This window comes from Salvia hispanica, chromosome 3 (assembly GCF_023119035.1).
Source record: "Salvia hispanica cultivar TCC Black 2014 chromosome 3, UniMelb_Shisp_WGS_1.0, whole genome shotgun sequence".
Taxonomy (NCBI): Eukaryota; Viridiplantae; Streptophyta; class Magnoliopsida; order Lamiales; family Lamiaceae; genus Salvia; species Salvia hispanica.
In genome coordinates this window covers 36055385-36076654 of record NC_062967.1, presented here as the reverse complement: position 1 = coordinate 36076654, position 21270 = coordinate 36055385, and the positions used below count along the sequence as shown (strand labels likewise).

Below are 21270 nucleotides of genomic sequence, written 5' to 3'. Positions count from 1 at the left end.
CTTCTCCCTCATCCCATTCCTGATTCCACCATCGTTGAATTTCCTCTCTCTACACCACTTTCTTCCCAGAAAAACACGCACCACACGCACTCAAACTCCTCCCATGCTTCTCCCCCTCCCATCCTCAAAATTCTAGAGAGATGATGGGCGTGATCAGCAGCCGCTGCTCCCACACTTCACACATCACCGAGATCATCATAACCAGCTTCTTCCGCCACAAATTTCATACTTTACTCATCTAGTTACCTCTCCTGTGGTGTTAATTTAGTTATCGGATGCCGCAGATTCAATCATCAATCCCTAATTCGGCCGATTGTTGAAATTGTTTCTTCGATTCGATTTTTACTGTACTAATTTGAGTGTTAGGGTATCGGATATGGCTGGTTCAGCAACAATCTACGGCGGCGCCGATGCTCCGATTCAACGCAGATTTGATCAGCCTCTCGATTCGATTGCTGCAGAATTCTCTCTTGGTATGTGAACTCGCCCAAAATCAAATTAAATTTTCTGCTGCGTTGACTTTTGAGGATGATTTGTGCTCTGATTTACTAGAATTTCAATTGTAGCTAGTTGTGTGATGAACTCAAGTGGAATTCATGCATCTCTTGGTGTGAATTTAGTGGACATGTTTTTGCAATTCTTCTGTTTATATGCTTTACCATCTGTTTGATTATCAGTTGATTCAGAGATTGAATGAGCTTTTTATCTTGAGCTTGTTTATGATGTACGAATCATAAGTAGAATATCGAGTCATTTTGTTCGTAGATTTGAAATGGTCTCGTATTTCTTTCAGGCTCGAATACAATGCTTAACTTCGGAGCTGGTGGTGGTGGGAAAAGATCCAGAAACATGGTTTACTCGTCTTTAGATCAAGAGGAGTTCGGAGAAGATTACTTGGATGAGTATTACAGTCAGCAAGAAAAGAAGAGGCGCCTTACTGTCGAGCAAGTCCAGTTTCTCGAGAGGAGCTTCGAGGCAGACAATAGACTTGAACCCGAGAGGAAGACTCAGCTTGCTAAAGAGCTTGGGTTGCAGCCTAGACAGATTGCTGTGTGGTTCCAAAATCGCAGGGCGCGGTGGAAGACAAAGCAGCTGGAAACAGATTATGAAACGTTTCATGCAAGATACGAGACCCTGAAATCGAACTATGATAATCTTTTGAAGGAGAACGATAAATTAAAGGCAGAGGTAATGCTGAGGAAAAATCTTGAATTTGGTTCATTTTATCTCATGTTATCCCATCTAACTAGCTTGTACCAGGTTCTTCGACTCAAACAAAACGGCCTTGGTGGAGATGCAGGAAAAGAAAGCTTACAATTACTCGACTCCAATGGACTGTCTGAAGTAATTCCTGAAGATGAAGAATCCAATGTACAGAGCTCAGCTAAAAGTGAAACGAGTAATGTGGGCAGTCCGAGGTTGACTGGTGGGGTTCATTCTCCTGTGTTGGAATCAGGTGTTACATCTCACGTTTTTGGTTGCGACTACTCAGATTCATCGCGGATTAGAGAAGACAACATACAAGAGCCTGACTATGACCTTCCTCTGAGTTCCTTTTACAATGGGTTTCCAGTTGAAGACCATGCCTTCAACTTCTGGTGATATTGAGTTCTATGGCTCTATGGGTATGCATTATCCATTCCAGTTACATGTGTTTCATTTCAATCATTAAACATTATTATTGCAAAAGGTTGTTTGTACTTTTCTTTGTGATCTCTATCGATAATTGTTGCTTTTTTTGGAAGATTTTATTGTATCAAATATTGTTCAAAACTGAATTAAGCTGTGTTTGTTAATGATTGTTATTCTATTTGGACATACCCAAAAACTCATACTGTGGGAGAGAAAGTCATAAGTAGGGGCCCTATTGATTTGTATTCTTGTTTGGTTCAATATTATTGAAATAATTGAGGGAGTTTTGTTTATGGAGCACTGCTATTTTAGTTAAAAGTAACATCATAACTTAACACCATGTTTTGATCCCAGATCACCTCTCGACTCAAATAAGTTCGAGGGCTATTGCATGTGACTGGTTACTATATATGTACATGACTAAGAGGCAGATTTTAGTAAAGTTTTGACATAGCATTTTAAGACTAGATGCATCTATCAAGACTTGGTACCTATAGACTAACTAGGTTGTCCTAGTACAAAGCCTTGTTGGGGAAAAATCACTAAGGATCTGGAATCCTGATGAGAAAACACAAGTGCGGAAAGTATAACGTTGCAACAATTGAATTTGTTCAGACCTGACTTAAACTAGAGTGGAGCACACATCAACTGTGAAAATGCACAAAATGTAAGAATAAAAGCATATTGAAATGCAATTCCTAACTCAAAGCTAGTTCAAAGCTTATCATGGCTATCAACTAGATTCATCAAAAAAGTCATAAATCACAAGTAACTAAATAGTTCTAATGGGAAATGCAAAGAGGGGAATATAAGTTCTAAACTTGATCAATCAAACTATGCGAAAGAAGATAAATCTCACAAGAAAAATCAAATCTTTAATATTGGTCAATGATGATAAAACATAATCCGAATCTAGGCTGAATTAACTTAAAAGTTGCTTCAAGAATCACATTCATGTTTGAAACAGCATATGAAAATACCAAAACAAAAAATCCCTTGGTCCCACATTGTATCAAGAATACGACAGTCGTATATGTTCTTCTTCAGTCGCCCTTCTTCCGGAAAGAGCAGCCCTCGGTGAGCTTGGCACGGCCACCAGTCGGTTGGCACAGAACTGTCTGGCAATTGCCGCACACGACAACCGTTTGCGAGTGGCTGAAGACAGTGGTTCTGCACAAATATTCACAGAGATCAACAAAATCCAACATCAATTCTCATAAATCCACACATGAATCAAATTAATTGATTAATCAATTCAAATCAAGCAATAACAGCTTCACAATGTCACAAATTCAACGATTAAGCTCAGAAATTTAAATTAGAAAGAGAAGCAACTCACATATTGAAGCAACCCTGGCACTTGACATCCTACAACAATTACAATCATCCAATCAAAAAACAATGAAATAAACAACAGCAATTTTTAAAACAAATAATCAAAAATCGAAACCAAGAGAGATTAATTACCATGAAGAAAGAGTTTGGGGATTGCACGAGGCGCTTGAGCTTGTGCTTCCTTTTCTCAAGCTCCGCCGGCGGGTTCAGCAAATCGACGTCGTTCGAGAGAACCTATAGAAAAGCAGCAATTTCGTCAAATCAAGGAAAATTCAGACGCAATCAGCCACGGAGATTCGCAAAAACAGTGAAAAATTACCATCTTTGCAGCTGCTGAAACTGGGCGAGAGATGTGAGAATGAGAGAGGGAGAGAGGGATGGCAGCTGACCTAGGGTTTTAGTTAGTGATTTGGGGATTTAATAGTGGGCCAAATTAGGTAATTTTTGGGCTTTTAATTGGGCGTGAAGCCTCAAGTAGTTATTTTTAGACCATTATGGAAATTGTATTGGGCCTAATGACATTCATTACAGCTAAATTGTGGTGGAACTTAATTTATTCAAACATATATTTTGACTTGATATGGATTTGAAGAAATTTATTGACTTTATAAAAGTAAATGATCGAGAACGTTAGCGAATGTATAATATAAGTATAATGAGTTAATGAAGTATGAAATCCACGTATTAAAAATGAAAGAAGAAAAAATGTAAATGTGTCTTTCATTGACAGACAGTCTGGAAATGAAAAATAAAAAAAGGTAAATATGTCTTTCACTGGCAGACCGTCCGAATGGCAAAACGTATCAGATTTTAGAGGGAGTATCTAAACAAATAAAATTATGTGAGCCACGCTCCCACGAGAGGCACGCATTGTGAGCATGGATCCTCTGACCCGAAAATAGAAAAAAAAATGGATAATTGTGTGGATGAAGGGGAAGAAGGCAACGGTGGTGAGGAAGGGAGGAGGAGGATAGGGGGAATACGCAGCGGTGGTGACAGTGGAGGCATGGACGAAGGGGACACGAAGGGGGAGGTGGCAGCAGTGGAAGAGGCGGCATCTATGATTTAGGTGGGGACGGGCATGGGGATGTACACCAATTAAGAGTCTCATTTCTTTGCTACATGGATTATAATATATTTAAACACACGTGACTTGAAAAAAATGGTAAAAAAATGGTGAAATGTCAGCATCACTTTTTTGGAAATTTAATTTTTTTATAATAAAACATGAGTATAATGTGTTAATGGAAATGTGGCATATTTATTCTTGGTACTTAATAAAATGAAATGAGTCTCTTATTGGACGCACCAAATTTTGAACGAAGACATTTGTTTTTACATTCTCATAGTTGAAAGGTAAACATGTACGTAACAAAGAAATTGGTGAGACCAGTTTAATTTGTTTTGCAACTACCCATCATTTTCACAATTGATTCTCATTTGTTTAGATAAATTTCATATTGTCAAAGTAGATAGATTTTGAATAAACATTAATAACGATGCTGCAATGAGAATTGTAAAGTCTATAACTATTTTGGAAAATAATTCTAAATTGCAACTTATAAATAACTTCAACAAATATCTAACAAACTTTCAACACAACCTTCTAACAAACTTTCATGAAGTCCAAAAAGGCTTCATACGTATTATAAACATAACCTTCTAACATGATAATAAATATCTCTCAATCTCATATATAGACTAGAAGTCTATAATGCCATAAATAATAAACTCAGAAAAATTGATTCTAAATAAATTAACTTCTCCAAATACAAGAAAAAGGCAGATTTCAGCTCATGACTAACAATTATCAATACCTTCACTCCCATCAAATGTAGGTTGTTGATCTTCTCATACAGTGTATGCTTGCTGGATCGTGTCGATGTCCAGACCCTTGAGCCTAACTACTGACTCAACGTGCCCCTTCAGCGTGTGCAGCTCCCGTAACCTACACGCAACAACGCAATGTGAGCAAAAAACATATCTGCAGAATCCTTAGAGAAATAAATGAAGTATAGTCACCAACGTATCCATACCTCGCGATTTCAGCTCTTCGTTTAGCTTCCTCTGCCAGCTGGTTCAGCTCGGAGAAATTGTTCGTCTCGTTGAAGAGTTTGGTGTCTGGCACTTGCAGCCCGTGGAGGGTTCTCTGCGCGTGTGCCCATTGAAGCTCACGGTGCTCCTTCCCGAAATCCTTTTGTCTGGTGAAAGCAATCTGTGACACGAGAAACAAGCCATCATAAATCATATTCATAACGAAAATGCACGAGGGTTGTGTGTACTAACTTTGTCTTGCAAAGTTTGTCACATTTTGACTCGACACGAATTTTAAGAAATATAATGGAATATGGGTTGAAAAAGTTAGTAGAATGTGGGTCCTACTTATTTATATACTAGTACTTAGTGTTATAGTAGTAATAAAATGTGGGGCCCACTTCCAAAAATGGTAAAATTGAAATGTGACAAACTTTCAAGGGCGGAGGGAGTAAATCGAAAGCAAAGATTGATTGAAAGTTTACCCTTCTTTCGAGAACAAGATCCCAAGCTCTCCCGCTAAGAGCATAACGCGTGAAGAACTTGATGATATCGAGAGGGATGTAGGTGATGATGTTGTAAAGCCAGATCACGCCTGCCCAGCCCCAACCGATTCCTTCAATCGCTGCGAAGCTCCAGCTTGCGTATACCGCGATAAGAGTAGCAACCTGAAAGGCAATACTGGATTAGGTCTGTGTAGTAGTGAAACTCAATGAACCGGTACGATGATCGAATTTGCTAACCAGTTGAGCAATGGCGAATGCAGCCACGAGCAACAAACCAGGGCGCTCAACAAACGACCAGCTTCTTGATCTTGTCACGAATATGAGAGCCTGGCTGATGGTGCTCACTTGCAGATATATCGCTGAAGCGAGCTTCCTGAAGTCATCGTGGGCAGTTTTCTCAAGTGTCGCCACCCCAAAAGTACGCTGCCAAATCATTTGGTGGTAAATGAGATAAGAATATAATCAAGATACGTAGTAGGAGCATAACTTGTAAGCAACTTGACAACGAGAAGAACGAACTTACGGGGAAGAAATCTGTTTTATACGCAGCCCAAAAGAAGATGACAGTCATCATTGCTAAGTAACCACCAAGAACTATCCCGGTTGCGAAGATTTCAGCGAGCTTCCAGCTATCCGGGAGAGGTGATGGCTTAACTCTGTCTTTCGATATAGTCATGATGGTACCTTGATCGTATAAGTTGCAACGTAAGTTCCAAGAGAAAATATAAAGCGAAAGAGACTTGTGCGTGAATAGTCGAAAATGTGTGAAAAGCTAACCATCATTGAGTATTGCAATGATAAGAACCATAAATGGTGGGAAGTCGAATTTCCATATCAGCGCTAACATCATGAAACCAACCTGGTACACGGGAAGAAAGGGAACGATATCAATAATAGCTCGTGTAGCAATAAGGAGTTTTCCGAGTTCTGGAAACCAAACCAATAGTAACTTACCACTATACGGATTGTGATGGAAACAGCGTAAATCTGTCAATGATAATGAAAACTGATGAGATTGTGAAATATTTGGCTCATAAAACTTGAAAATGTTGCTTCACTAATACACAATTTATATTAGGCCAAGTGTATGTGTACCGTGTAATTCTTCATTCTTTGGAAGATGGCTCGACTGGTGAGAACAGCGCTGATGATAACACTGAGTCCAGGTTCAGTAAGGACAATGTCTGAAGCACTGCGTGCTGCATCAGTTGCATCGGCCACAGCAATACCGATGTCAGCCTTCTTCAGAGCAGGAGCGTCGTTCACTCCATCACCAGTCATTCCACATATGTGTTTTCTAGCTTGCAGGCGCTTTACAATCTCGTATTTATGCTCTGACCAATACCCAATATGCACGAGTCAGCATTCATCAGATTCCATGTTCAAATGAGGTTCAAATTCGAGAGAAAGAGCCGTTACCTGGGAAGACGCCAGCAAAACCATCAGCTTTCTCGATGAGCTCATCGATCGGTAGAGCAGCAATTGATTCATCCTTGTCTTGTCCTAGTAAAGCTGATGACGGGTACATGTTGGTTCCCATTCCTAGCCTTCGTCCCGTTTCCTTTCCTATTGCTAGCTGATCCCCTGTTGAAACAGACAGATTCAGCATCAAACTTGTAATAGCTTAAATTTTGAAAACAAGGAGATTTACCGGTTATCATTTTGACATTTACTCCAAGATTCAATGCCCTTCTTATAGTTTCTGCACTGTCGTGTCTAGGCGGATCGAAGAGAGGCATGAGCCCAATGAATTGCCATGGTTCTCCAGGGCTATCCTTCGTTCCTTCTGGAAGTTCCTGCAGGAAATGTACGAAAGTCACATTAATATTCGATACATAGCATCAGGTGAAAAAAGCAAAGTACTGTATAATGAATGATACCTGGTATGCAACGGCAAGTGATCTCAGGCCTCGTTCTGCAAACTTATCGATCACAGCATGAACCCTTCGCTCTATGTCCGACTTATTGTGTGCAAGGTTTAGAATCTGAGAATGCATATCCCGGACGATATTTGAGGAGTGACGTTCGTGAAATGAGGAAAAACAGCAAGAACAACCAGAAACCATACCTGCTCGGGTGCACCTTTGCTGACCCTGTGCCACTTCCCTTCGCCGTCTATGTAAGTCAACGCTGTCCGCTTGTCAGTGGGGTTGAAAGGAAGGAAGTGCACTTCTCGAACTCCAGCACGTGCCTGTCCACGGTTTAATTGAATTGATGTTAAAAATTGCAAAACGTTTTCGTTTTTAGGCAGACAAAATGCCAAGAGCTACCTCTTTCGGATCAGCCAGCATTCCTACAATAGCAGCATCAATGGCGTCCTGGTTTTCGGTTCGAGAGGCTCTAGCCGCCATCAGAACAACGGTATCTGCATCAACGCCTTTTGCAAAAACCTGTGGACAATAAGCTACAGTCAATATAGAAACATAATTACATCCAAATGATCGAGAGAAGGAGCACGAGCATACCTCGATAAGATTCTTATCGACAGTAAGTTTGTTTAGCGTGAGAGTCCCTGTCTTGTCGCTGCAAAGCACATCCATTCCCGCCATCTCTTCGATAGCAGTCATTCTCTTCGTTATAGCTCCCTGTGTAAATCATCGTGTTATGGAATGACCAGTAAACAACAAACCAACCAAACCAGTATATAAATCCCAAGAGAATCAAGAAAACCTGTTGAGCCAAACGATGAGAACCAATCGCCATTGTAACCGAGAGGACGGTTGGCATGGCTATTGGAATACCTCCAATGAGGAGAACAAGAAGGTTGTCAATCCCGGGCCGGTATTTCCTGTGCTGAATAGGGTACATCACTATTATCTCGATAACCATCCCCACCGCGATAGAGCATATGCAGAAGTTTCCAATCGCGGTCAAAACCTGAGCATAAGTAATACAACAATGAAATATAGTGCATATCAAACACTATAAAGAGTGCTTATGCAATAACGCAACGTGCCTTTTGGAAGTGCCCGACTTGATTAGTGCTATCGACAAGGTGAGCAGCCTTTCCGAAGAAGGTGTGAACACCCGTTGCAATAACAACAGCTTCGAGCTCTCCCTGCTTGCACGTGGAGCCAGAGTATACACCGTCTCCCGGCCCCTTCGTCACAGGAAGGGATTCCCCAGTCAAAGCAGACTGCAATCGCGAGATCACAAATTCAGTACTATACAAAACAAAACTCAGCTTGAAGTCGATAGAAAGACACGTACCTGATCAATTTTAAGGGGATCGCCATCCAAGAGACGAGCATCAGCAGGAACTATATCACCGAGCTTTATGCTAATAATGTCTCCGGGCACCAACACGGAAGCCTCTTCCTCATTCCACCTCCCATCTCTAAGAACCTTCACAAAAAAACCACGAGATCAGACAAACCGTGATTAAACACGAGTTTCCAAGAGAAGGTGATATCAGACCTTTGCTTTTGGAGCAAGACGAGCCATGAGAGCAGCTGCTGCGTTGCCAGCATTATTTTCCTCGATGAAACTGATAGTTGAGTTGATGAATAGCAAGGTGATGATTCCCACAAAGTCCTGCCAATCCGGAGGCTTTCCCTGCCATGTTCAAAATCAAAGATAAGTGCCTCTCCTCCACAGAAAGCAAACATGGGCAAGAAACAACGTCCTTACTCCTCCGTTGGCAAGGGCGATCGCCATGATAGCTGCCGCTTCCATAACCCATGAAAGAGGATTCCACATAAACCCCAAAAACTTCAGGAATTTACTCTCCTACAGCAAGCAGAAACCCATGATTTAGTCCACCTCAATATTCACAGAATCACCAGCAAAAAACATTTCATCAACAAAAAAAGGAATCTTGAAACAGAAAGCAACTCATAACTAATATACTAAACAAGCAAATTCCACTTCTAACACACTATTCACTAAGCACATAATTACTGCAAGGAAATGTAAGGACATAAAGCCAGAAATTGTTGAAGGACAAAATTTCAATCAAGAGAGAAAAAAAATCTTGAAACAGAAAGCAACTATAACTACATACACTAAACAAGCAAAATCCTAGTACATAAACAAGGAATTATGATGCAAATTTCACTTCTAACACTTAAAAATCACTAAGCAAATAACTACAGCAATGAAATGTAAGGACATAAAGCCAGAAATTGAAGGAAAAAAACTCAATCAAGAATCAACACCTTCTTCTCTTCAAGCTTGTTGTGTCCAAAAATGACCAACCTCTCTTCAGCAGCCTCACTAGTGAGGCCCTCTTTGGTGCATCTCAGATTCTCAAACACCTCATCAATGGGAATGTTTTCCTACACACACACACACACAATAGCATCAGCAATCAACTACACAAAATCAAGAAAAGCCCAAAACCAAGAAAATGGATAAAACACAGCTGGTCAGATCCATTACCAAGTCCACTGTCTCCCTCAAGACAGCATCAAGAACTTCAGGCTTCTCCCCCATCTTCACAGAAAAACTCCCTTTTCACAAAGAACACTTTTTTGAATCAAGAAACACCCTGGGAAGGGAGTTGTGCAGAAATCAAAGGCAGCCCAGTTGAAAAGGGGAGGAATTTAAAGCATTGCAAAAAGCAGAATTTGAAGACAGCAAAAGATGAGGCCAGCCCACCAGCTCCAAATCTACAAGCAGTGGTGGCCGTTACAGCGGTGCATTTCCCCTTATCATTTATTTAGTCATTCAGAGAATTTACTTCTGAAAGGAATTGATGTAACAAAAGGAGTTACAAAAAGGGCTGTAACAACTACTATTAACCAAACTTTCCTTGGTGTTTAGGCTTTTATAAAAATGGGTACTTGAACCATCACACAGCAGCAATTCACTTTTACCCTCCACTGTTGATGAAGAAAGTGCAAAAGATTGTCTTTTTTAGTGTCGTTTTCTTCGATTTTGTGTTTACTTTAAAGTTTAAGGGCAAAAGGTGAGTTAGGATTTGAAAAGATTGGATTTTTGGTGGTAAATAGATTGAAACCAAATAATCGCAGATTGGATTTTCATCCATGAACGCACATGGCCTCTCTCTCTGGAGCTGCATGCTGACAAATTCCAACAATTTTTTTACTCCACTTTTGATTTTCGAAGATGACTAATTATGAATTATGATGTCTATTTTTAGAGGAAGCTATTTTCCCAATCAATTAAAATACAAGTATGGTTAATTATACTAATATTTTTGTTATTTTATACTCCCTCCATCCAAAATCAAACATTATCCTATTTATGTACGCATATAGAGGAAAAAGTAAAAAATATGAGAAATAAACATTTTAATTTTAGAAATAAGACTAATTTTTTTGTATATTCTAAAATGGCCAAATAAGACTATTTTTCGTGAACGGAGGAAGTATGAAAGTGAAGTGTAAAATGTGTGATGGCAAAATCAATACTCCATATTTTTTTAAATCTATTTATTAATTTCGTTTCTCAATTGGATATTTCATTCCCTCCATAATAAATAGGAGTATATACATTTATAATTTGCATTTTCGTATAGAATAATTTCGTTTCTCAATTGAATTTCATTCTCTCCTACTAATAAATAAACACATTTATAATTTGCATTTTCGAATATTAGTGGCTGTCGATTATACAATTTATACTCATTGCAAAGCAAGATAATGCTTAATTTTTAAAATATCAATGTTTTAAAAAATTGAAATCTAGTAGTAGGAGTATTATCTAAGTACATATTTTTCCCAACAAAAGACAAACATCTTTTTTACCCCTATTAATTAACGGTTGGTTTTAACACTACATTCATCCGATATAATATTCAAAAAGTAAATTTAAATAGTGATTTATTCATTTGAAAACATTGTTTACCCCTATTAATTACCCAATTTTACTATTTTGAGTAAAGATTTTGCAATTTCAAATATTTTGATTAATTTTTATCTCTAAAAATATATGTTGAATATGGATGTGGGAATTGTAATTAAAATGAATTAGATGTTATACCATAACTGAAGTCACCTTCATATTTTTTTAATTAACAGTTAATGTTTATTAAATTGGTGAATATCAATGAACTATAATGGGTTCAATACAAATTAATTAAGTAAACAGTGTCTTAATCAAAAGCAGTAGTGTTTATTTACTTATTTGGTTATTAGTAATGCAACTTTTTTGAAAAGTTTATAACATAATGGCAAAGGTTTGTTGATTATTGAAAAAGCTCAAAACAATCATGGTTCAAATAATTAAACCTAAACAGTACGTGTCGACCAAATTAATACACAGACATATATATTCTCTTTTTTATAGGAATACTTTAATATGGGGAAGACTATGAAAGAAAGATTGGTGCAGAAATGATGAGGTAAACAAGTGTCCATGAAGGCGACATTTTATATAGATTTTTTAACTTTTAAAGATTATAAAAATAGTCACAGACTCAGTGATGACTCTGCTGTTTTGTCTTTAAATTTAAATGGATTTCTACTTTTTCAAAACTTCCCTTTCCAATAATTACTTTTTGCTTTATTTGATTCCACCGGTTTAATTAAACACTATATAATGAGAAAATTAACAAAATGAATGAAAGGACTAATAGTACATACGCCAAATATATCCAAATTACAGCTAAAAAGAAAACATATCATATTTATGGGAAATTATTGAAAAATAGTATACCTGGTGGAATTAATAAAAATGTGCACAACTAGATCTGTGTCTCTTGGTTGCAAATTTATTACTTCTACTATATTTTTCCATCATTAGTTCTGATGAATAATATGACTAGCGGTAGTACTTTAAGCTACTCGTTAATTTAATTGATAGGTTTACATATTTTTTATTTAGTTTATCTCATTAGATAGTAAATAAAATGCAAACTCATATATTATACAAAATTCAAACTATGATCTAGACTGTTAAAAAATGTCAATATATGACAAAATAGTAGCAACAAAAAATTTCAACACAGTGTCAACGGTTGATATTGTGTTGACATTTTCTGTTGCTACTATTTAGTCATATGTTGATATTTTTTAACGGTCTAGATCATAGTTTGAAGTTTCAATATTTAGAGTTTGCATTTGATTACATTCCTTATCCCGTTAGCCCATATATTTTTGTATCATGTAAATAGCTAGATTTTAATATAAAAAAAATTACGGTTTTTTTTTTCAATAGATAATTAACGAAAATTCACTTTTATCAACAACCTTTTTTCGGTGAAAATTAAGATAAAATATTATCACATCAATATTCCATAATAACCCCATCATAAAATAGAATAAAAGAAAGGGAAAATGGGCAATCCGATTTTTTTTCCATCCTATCCCAATAAATTTATTCACCCAAAAAAATAAATAAAATTTTAATAAACGCACCGCTAGTCAAATAGTAGGAATAATTCGAGTATTTTTAATTATGTCCGATAATAAAATTGCCATTTCCAGAAAAAGAAACAACAATTGTGGAAGACAATAGGCAAACACAGGCTGTTGAATGAAAACGAAAGAAGTGAGGTGGGCCCCAGCATTCATGTGGTGCATGTAGGCGAATAGTAGACAAGCGCGTATGGTCGACGTTTATTTTTTATCGCAATTAATATAGTAAGGCCATGCAAATATTAATTTAGGCCACATGACATTTGTCTCCTTATCATTTAACAAGTACTCACTCCGTACGGCCCTAATCACACTATTACACGCAGTTGATCATTCCTATTCGACACAAAATTTATGTAAAATAAAGTATAAATAAAAATAATAATTTTCATTTTAAAAAATGCTTAGATTTGAATAGAACATTTTTTTTAAAAAAAATACTCTTTATTTAGTTAAATTGAGACCTAGCGAATTGCAAGCATATAAGATTATTCATTAAAGAGATCGTACAACTGTACATGTTTGACTTGAGTCGGGGCAATGTGGACAAGGCCAGAGGGGGACGTGTTGGGCAAGGGGTGGACGATGGTGGCAACGGTGTAAGAGGCGGCAGCAGTGAGAACAGAGAAGGATTAGGGGAGAAGAGGGGTGTCATGAGGAGGAAAACATGTGGATGCTCGCGCCATGAGTTGCACGTATGTGAGACTTTGTTTTCGTTAAAAAAAATTTATGCGATTAAAATTTAATTTTTTATAACTGACTAAAAATAGAAATAAATGTACGAGTAAAAGTTATTCCTAGTTGCTACAATGTGGTCATAATAAAATTTGATTGTTGATTAAAATTTTAAGAAAAAAAATCAGTTTAAAATAGGATGGATTGGATTATATTTTGAACAGATTATGCCTCCATATTAGAGCATCTCCAATGGTTGGCTAGCGACCGGCTAGCCGATTCGTCGATGCTGGCCGATCGGCTAGCCGAACCATTGGAGTCGGCCAGCGCTAAATCGGCCAAAATATCGGCGTCCGCTGGCCGATCGACCGGCGCTAGCCGATGCGCTGGCCGCCATTGTGGCGTGCCGATCGGCCAGCGCCGATTTTCAATTTTTTTTATTTTTTATTTTTTAAAAAACCTATATAAACGCGATTTTCTCTCTCTCTAAATTTCTGTACAAGAGCAACATCTAACGATGGACAACAACAACTAAACCCAATACAAAATTAAGAACTAAAACAGAAACATGTCATACCGTCGGGCCAATGAGACCCCCGTTCGGCTAGCGGCAAACTATAACGGATTCAAGGCATACTAACATTTTTTAATGTATTTTTTTAATAAATTAGTGAGGAGTAGAGTGGGGCGGTGGCTCGTGTGTGGAAGCCCGGATTTTTTTTTATTATGTAATTTTTTTTATTTTTAGTTAATGTACTTTTTTTATTTAAATAAAATTAACGAATTTTTCCCGTATATATGTCGTAAATTTAATTCCGTAAATGTAGTATTTTTTGAATTATTTTTTTTACGGCTGGCCTATGGCTGACCTAAATCTGATGTGGCAGGTGGATTTTTAGTGTTGCTGACGTGGCAGGGGAGAAAACTGCTGGCTGATTTATGGCCGATTTCTGGCCGAAGTACCATTGGAGATGCTCTTTAACACATTTTTCCCCATTGATTAGGTGGATTTCTTAGTCACACAGTAATTCTATTTTGTGGTTAACTAAACGAATGGATGTTAGGAGTATTAAATACGCTACAAATAAACAAGAATAGAGAAATATGAGAGGGAATGTAGCGATTGATGTCAAGCCATAACTAATTTAGTAACATGTGAAGGAGGAGTTCTTTTCCTAAAGTAAGTTTTGGTCATAGGTGTATATACTTTTTGGACTTAATAGTGAATGTTAGGGTACCATAAGACGCAAGCTTTGTTTGTCTAACTAGAGTATAGGAAACTTATAAGTACTTTTTAATCCTTATATACGGGTATAGGTACTATACGGTAGTGATAATGGTTTCCAAGATAAAATAATACAAGATACAATTTAGGAATGAGTTGTGAAATTATTTTAGTCATAGGGGATTAGCTATAACTAATTATCTTATGATTATCCATCTAAGATTGAGTTGAGTGTTGAATATCATGAACCAAACACACTACAAATTTAATCTCAGATATAATCTTGCAAACCGAACACCTCCATATATATTATACAAACTTCAAACTCTTCAATACAGTATCAACACAGTGTCAACACAATGGCAACATATTGTAAACTTTCAAGATTTCGATGTTAACACAGTGCCAACTATTAGTTGGCACTGTATTAACATTTTTTATTGTTATTTTGTTATTTGTTAATGTATCCTCACAGTATAAATTATAGTTTAAAGGTTATACAATATTTAAAATTTGAATTTCATTACGTCCTTCATTATATAAATATTTTCTTATTTCTCTTTCGAATCCAATTTCCTACTACTACTTTCTTTCTAAAATTTCAGCAATTTCACGGTCATCAATTTCTGACAAATTGATCTTTATCAGCATCAGATTAGTGGTCTGACTTCACAGTTCGACTGTTCCAAGAATAGAACTAAAAAAATTATACTATGACATGAGAATATGAGATAGTTTTCATTATCTACGTGTGTTCATAATTAATCATACAATCATTAACACATGGTAATAAAAATATAAATATATTTCATCAAATAAAATATTTATCGGCTGAATAACATGGGTCCATTATTTGAGAGATATATTGCCAATTTAATTGCATAAATAATCCATCAACTCTTAACGACTTGCAGTTGTTCTCATGTGCATTTATGTTTGGGGCCCACTAATCGGTGATCCATCTTGGGTTTCGAATTTTATTCAATCAAGAAAATAGAAAGAATAATAAATATGCAAAAATATTTATATAATAAAATATTTAAATATGTAACAAAAAATCAATACAAATATGAGAAGGGAGTTTTGTCAAAAAAATCATAAAGTTCAGATAAATTTGTCTCGTAGAAACTTTAATAATAAGAGGTCGAAAAAATCATAAAACTTGGATATTCAACTATTTAACAGTACAAAAGTATATTTAACATATATTGAAGATGTTTTTCAATCACAAACGAGGGAATAAACATGTTATTTAACTTATTTAACTACTATTATATGTTTCACTTAAAATTTTTGACATGAGATTATTGCGAATGAAATCAATTTTTAAATTTATAGACTGACTTTTAAATTATGGGACGAACTAAGATTAAACCCAATTTTATAATTTCTAATTATTTGCTGAAAATCATGAATGAGATGATTTCAGCTTTTCCAATCATTTTTGTTGATATCAATAGTAGTCATTTTATTTTGTGGACCATGTCAAATCATCATGTTTTTTGTAAAAAATAGAGAAGTGTTTATTTTTCATTGCCACTTATATTTCAATAATCAACAGTAGTTAATTTATTTTGTGGACCATGTCAAATCATCATGTTTTTTGTAAAAAAATAGAGAAGTGGTTATTTTTCATTGCCACTTATATTTCAATAATCAATAGTAGTTAATTTATTTTGTGGACCATGCCGATCAATAATACGTCTGATTTTATCAACTTATTAATACCATGTGTGTCTATTTTTAAACTTAGTGAATTAACTTAAATGGTACTCTACTACTACTACAAGACATTGAACTAATAATTTCACTAGTGATTATAAAGATCGACAAATCGGACAATTTAAAACATACTTATGAAAATCTAACAAATCTCACATTACTATTTTTACAATTCCACCTTTACAATTAAAGTTAGTTGATTGATAATTTGACATTCACCGTTGCTGATGTGACCATATATATGTTCATAAATTAGAGAATCTTGAAGTAGGGCCAAATATAATTTACATAACTCGATTTAGACTAGAAATTGCTAATTGAAAGTTTATTCATAAAATTAATAATCTGTTATATCAAGTGAAACTATAAACTTGACTCAAATTCGATTAAGATGTGTAGAATATCTACACATGAAAAATCAGAAAATATTTAAAGCTCGTATATTTACAGATAAATATCCATAAGTTGATAACACACTACTCCTAATGAGGTCCTAACTCCTAACCAGTTTATTAGCTTCCAAAAATAAAAATCATGATCTTAAAATCAAAATTCGATTTTAAAAAAAAGGCCTTATTATATTTTGTTATTTTAACCTACATCGAATTATAGTACTAATATTTAGTTTCAGAATAAATACTACTCTGGTTAATAAAATGGAATTTACATGTACCTTTTTTGTCTATTTTGTTTATAAACTTAAAAACATAAGACTTATAAAAAAAATTGAAGAGCTAATAAATATAATAAGCAAAAGCCCAAGAATATACATTACAAATTTTGTATAGGCCCATAGAGGTCGTACCCGACCCAAGATATTGTTAGGGTAATCCAAGCCGTTGGATTCAAGTCAAAAAGAGAAGATCCAACGGCTTAAAAAACGAGAGATCTCAAAAAAAATGGATTAAATTCTCTGACCTTTCGAAATTTAGTATTAAATTTATTGACCTTTTGGAATATGGCATCGAGGCATGCGAATTTTTCAGAACAAGGAATTTTCCTTTTTTTCTCTTTTTTCTCTTATTAGTTTTATCATAATATTATAATTTGACTGAACTAGCCATGTAAAATGACTAAACAGCTTTGTCGCCCACCATCGTCGCCTGAAATTAAGCTATTTCCCTCCAATCCCCAAATATTGTAACTGGGTATTAATATTCTCTCCATAGCTAAGCATCGAAACTGAAATCAACTAGGAGTACTTTTCATCATCGAACAGTACATAAGTCCAACCTAATCCAGTGCCAAATATAGCTACATCAAAATCATAATCGAACTTCATTTACAGTACCAATCGGTCTTCTTCTTCACCCAATCATCGAGGGCTTCCTCGACAAATTTCATCTTGGCCTTGGCGGCATCGCATCCGAATTTCTTCGTCTCGACAGGATACAGCTCGTCTTAGTTCATCTTATTCATCGGGTCAATCATGCCCAGATCCACGACGCTGATGCTCGGGTCCTCGGACAGAGCGGCGTCGTCTTGGAGCTTGCTGCCCTTGAACGCCAGCCTTCCGCCCCACCGGCTCACCCTCTGTACGCACCTCAATTCTGGCGTTTAAACTTCATTCCGTCTGAGAATCAAGCGGATCCCCTACTCCACAATTCCTAATCCACTCCTACTCCACCTTTATAGAACTATTTTTAATAAATAAATCATTAACAGTTTTATTCTCTCTAATTATGCAAATTAAAGATACACTATTTTTAAAAGGAAAAAGTAGTTAAGAATTAATCTAAGTATAAGTTTTGATTTAAATTGATTAATTGAATTCATCTAATAATAAATAAAATAAAAGAATATTGATAGTATATAATGGAATTTGCATAAAATAATGGGTTTTTGGCTTTTTAAATCAAAATCTTTCCCCGAATTTCGGTTTTTCCGATGAACTATGATATTTGTTTTTAAAATCACGAACTTTCATTTCGTTAGGATTTTCCCCTGGCGGGTCAACGGCGAAATCCGGGTTGTCTACGTGTCAATTTTAATCCTATTTGTCATTAACGGTCAGGTCGCCCACTGCTAGGACATCCGCAGCCGGCACGCCCAAAACAAGGACGCCCAAAAGAAACCTCCTCACCTACCTGAGATAGAACGAAGACACCTGATTTCGAAGTGAGCGGATGAACGAAGATGCCGGAATTCAATTTTAGGGTTTAATTGGCTGGCTGAATTCGATTTTAGGTGAGTTGGGTAATGTTTAAATGTGATTGAGTCGTAACACGGCGTCGTTTTAGGGTCCTATATCTGTCGTCCATGTCATTTTTTCGACAACTTCTCTACCAGAAATGTGTTATTTGGGTCGGGTTGGGAAAATCCTAACGAAATGAAAGTTCGTGGTTTTAAAAACAAATCTCATAGTTCATGGGAAAAATCGGAATTCGGGGAAAGGTTTTGGTTTAAAAAGCCAAAAACCCTAAACTAAATATCAAAGAATTAAGAATATATAGTATAAAATGACATGTTGTTGGGCCTGGGCCTGGGCCTGGGCCGGGCTTTGAGTGGGTCTGGCCCTAGGCCGGTTTTGGGTTTGTAAAAAGCCCAATCGGAGCCCACTTCACATGCTAAGTCCAGCCCAAGCCCGCTCCATTTCACTGGTGGGCTGGGGTTGGGCCGGCCCAGCCCGTTTGACATATCTATATGCTCTGTTGCAGAATTGGGTTCAAATTTGACATAGCTACATTTGTAATTCAAAAATATTATAAAGAAAAAAAAAGAGAAAATCTCTTATTTTGGAAAATTAGCATGCTTAGATGCCATATTCCGAAGGGTCGGCCAAATCTCTCCTTTAAAAACAACACATTGTAACGAAGAAAACTCCCGACGCACTCTCCTCTCTTCTCTCTTCACTCTCCGCCGCGGATGGAAGCAGCAGCCATGGCCAACACAGTGCGGGTCGCCACTGCTCAGATGACCTCCGTCAACGACCTCTCCGCCAACTTCGCCATCTGCTCTCGTCTGGTGAAAGAAGCAGCCACCGCCGGCGCGAAGCTGCTCTGTTTCCCGGAGAATTTCTCCTACGTCGGCTCTAAATCCGGCGACATCCTCCCGATCTCCGAGCCAATCGACGGTCCGATCATGGATAAATACCGCTCTCTAGCTAGGGATTCACGCATCTGGCTCTCGCTCGGCGGATTTCAGGAAAGAGGATCGGACGATTCGCATCTGCGCAATCGACGACGCCGGCAACATCAGGAGCAAATACAGTAAAATTCATCTCTTCGACTTCGATGTTCCCGGCGGCAGCAGTTACACCGAAGCCGGAGAAGAAATGGTCGCCGTCGATAGTCCGTTCGGCCGGTTAGGATTGAGTATTTGCTACGATCTGCGATTTCCGGAGATCTATCAGCAGCTGAGATTCAACCGCGGCGCGGAGGTGCTGCTGGTGCCGGCGGCGTTCACTAAACACAGTGCTATGTGATTGCGGCGGCGCAGGCGGGGAACAACAGCGCTGACAAGGAGACTTACGGTGGAGGTATGATTATTGATCCGTGGGGTAAAGTTAGTGGGCGGTTGCCTGATCGGCTGTCGACTGGAATTGCGGTTGCGGATATTGATTTTGCGGCGATTGATTCGATTAGGAAGAAGATGCCGATCGATCAGCACCGGAAGCCGAGTGAGTTCTGGAGATCGTTGGAGAAAAAGCAGCTCTGCTGATTTCGGCGGGTTCATGTAGAGTATTTCTCATTTTGCTGTATTTGTATTTATAATTTGCATGAATTTATGATGCTGCTGAACATGAACTTTTGAGTATCTCTCTCCTTTTTTTCATATTGCTGTATTTGTAATTGTATTAATAATTTGCTTGAATTTATGATGCTGTGAACATTGTGATAAGTTGATACAGTAGCATTCTTCCTCATATTCTTATGCTTAACTATATACTCCCTCCGTCTCGTAATAGATATCACATTTTTCTTTTTAGTTTATCCTACAAAAGATGTCACATTTTCTCTTTTAAAAAAAGTTTCATCTCACATCAATTATAAAATTATATTTTCTCTACCACTTAATCCACAAAATACCATCTCCTAAAATCTCGTGTCATCTTTCAAGTGTAACATCTATTATGAGACGGATGGAGTAGTATATATATCATCAAAACAATATGGATGAAAACGGATAGAAACACATTGGTAGCAAAGGATGTACTCCTCCGTCCGCCATTAGGAGTTTCCATTTTTTGGTGGCACAGAAATGTTAAGTAAAGTGGGTGGAAAAAAAAATTAGTGGAATAGGGACCCACTTATATATATTAGTTTTAAATGAAATGTGAGTGAAATGAGTTAGTGGAAGGTGAGACCCTATTACCATTTATGGTAAAAATGAACCGAGACTCTTATTCGCGGATGGACTAAAATGGCAAAACGAAACTCCTATTCAAGGACGGAGGGAGTAGCTCTTTAGTTAGAGACCGTTGCCGTTTAGTTTGGTTGATATGATAGATTGATTGAACTATAATATTGCCTATGGAAGGATAAGATGGTCAAGCAAGCTCAAAATTAATAGATTCATCCAAGTAAATAGTGGATTAGAGATTATTTTATCAATCCTATCGTATCACTAATTGTTGGAATAAAGGTTGAGAAATGATTCAATTGGGTTGGCAGTTAATTCGGTTATGAAGAAGCTCAAGATTCAGTTAGAGAGTTGGTTGTTCTCTCAATCTGATTGGTGGAGCATTGGTGGAGCTTCTGTGCATATAAGGACTTAATCCAGCTCATTTTCGGGATTTATTATTCAGCCATTCAACATTCTGAGTAGAAGTCGATCTTCTTCTACATTCAATACAACATACGAATCTTCTCTCTTCTCT

The 21270-nt window shown here is 37.0% G+C and overlaps 5 protein-coding genes across 5 annotated transcripts; 3 read left to right on the top strand and 2 right to left on the bottom strand.

The window, feature by feature from the left end:
* LOC125213054 (homeobox-leucine zipper protein HAT5-like) lies at nucleotides 1-1925 on the top strand. Its single transcript, XM_048113408.1, has 3 exons — nucleotides 1-473; nucleotides 794-1188; nucleotides 1261-1925. The coding sequence occupies exons 1-3, from the start codon at nucleotides 377-379 to the stop codon at nucleotides 1600-1602; spliced, it is 834 nt and encodes a 277-aa protein (XP_047969365.1). The 5' UTR covers nucleotides 1-376; the 3' UTR covers nucleotides 1603-1925.
* A 562-nt stretch (nucleotides 1926-2487) lies between these two features.
* On the bottom strand, nucleotides 2488-3406 carry LOC125213055 (40S ribosomal protein S27-2). Its single transcript, XM_048113409.1, has 4 exons — nucleotides 3287-3406; nucleotides 3100-3201; nucleotides 2972-3000; nucleotides 2488-2802 (listed from the first exon to the last, which is right to left on the bottom strand). The coding sequence occupies exons 1-4, from the start codon at nucleotides 3287-3289 to the stop codon at nucleotides 2676-2678; spliced, it is 261 nt and encodes an 86-aa protein (XP_047969366.1). The 5' UTR covers nucleotides 3290-3406; the 3' UTR covers nucleotides 2488-2675.
* A 1168-nt stretch (nucleotides 3407-4574) lies between these two features.
* Nucleotides 4575-10205, bottom strand: LOC125213053 (plasma membrane ATPase 1-like). Its single transcript, XM_048113407.1, has 21 exons — nucleotides 9888-10205; nucleotides 9665-9784; nucleotides 9138-9236; nucleotides 8925-9062; nucleotides 8718-8852; nucleotides 8464-8643; nucleotides 8178-8384; nucleotides 7973-8092; nucleotides 7778-7897; nucleotides 7576-7698; nucleotides 7388-7492; nucleotides 7159-7303; nucleotides 6927-7091; nucleotides 6603-6841; nucleotides 6462-6494; nucleotides 6285-6366; nucleotides 6031-6191; nucleotides 5745-5930; nucleotides 5487-5669; nucleotides 5004-5182; nucleotides 4575-4915 (listed from the first exon to the last, which is right to left on the bottom strand). The coding sequence occupies exons 1-21, from the start codon at nucleotides 9939-9941 to the stop codon at nucleotides 4819-4821; spliced, it is 2871 nt and encodes a 956-aa protein (XP_047969364.1). The 5' UTR covers nucleotides 9942-10205; the 3' UTR covers nucleotides 4575-4818.
* A 9069-nt stretch (nucleotides 10206-19274) lies between these two features.
* On the top strand, nucleotides 19275-19976 carry LOC125209088 (deaminated glutathione amidase, chloroplastic/cytosolic-like). The gene has a single exon (XM_048108687.1). It carries the CDS (start codon nucleotides 19317-19319, stop codon nucleotides 19662-19664), a length of 348 nt encoding a protein of 115 aa, XP_047964644.1. The 5' UTR covers nucleotides 19275-19316; the 3' UTR covers nucleotides 19665-19976.
* On the top strand, nucleotides 19726-20111 carry LOC125209994 (deaminated glutathione amidase, chloroplastic/cytosolic-like). The gene is made up of 2 exons (XM_048109574.1): nucleotides 19726-19830; nucleotides 19890-20111. Exons 1-2 carry the CDS (start codon nucleotides 19726-19728, stop codon nucleotides 20109-20111), a joined length of 327 nt encoding a protein of 108 aa, XP_047965531.1.
* The last annotated feature ends 1159 nt before the right edge of the window (nucleotides 20112-21270 follow it).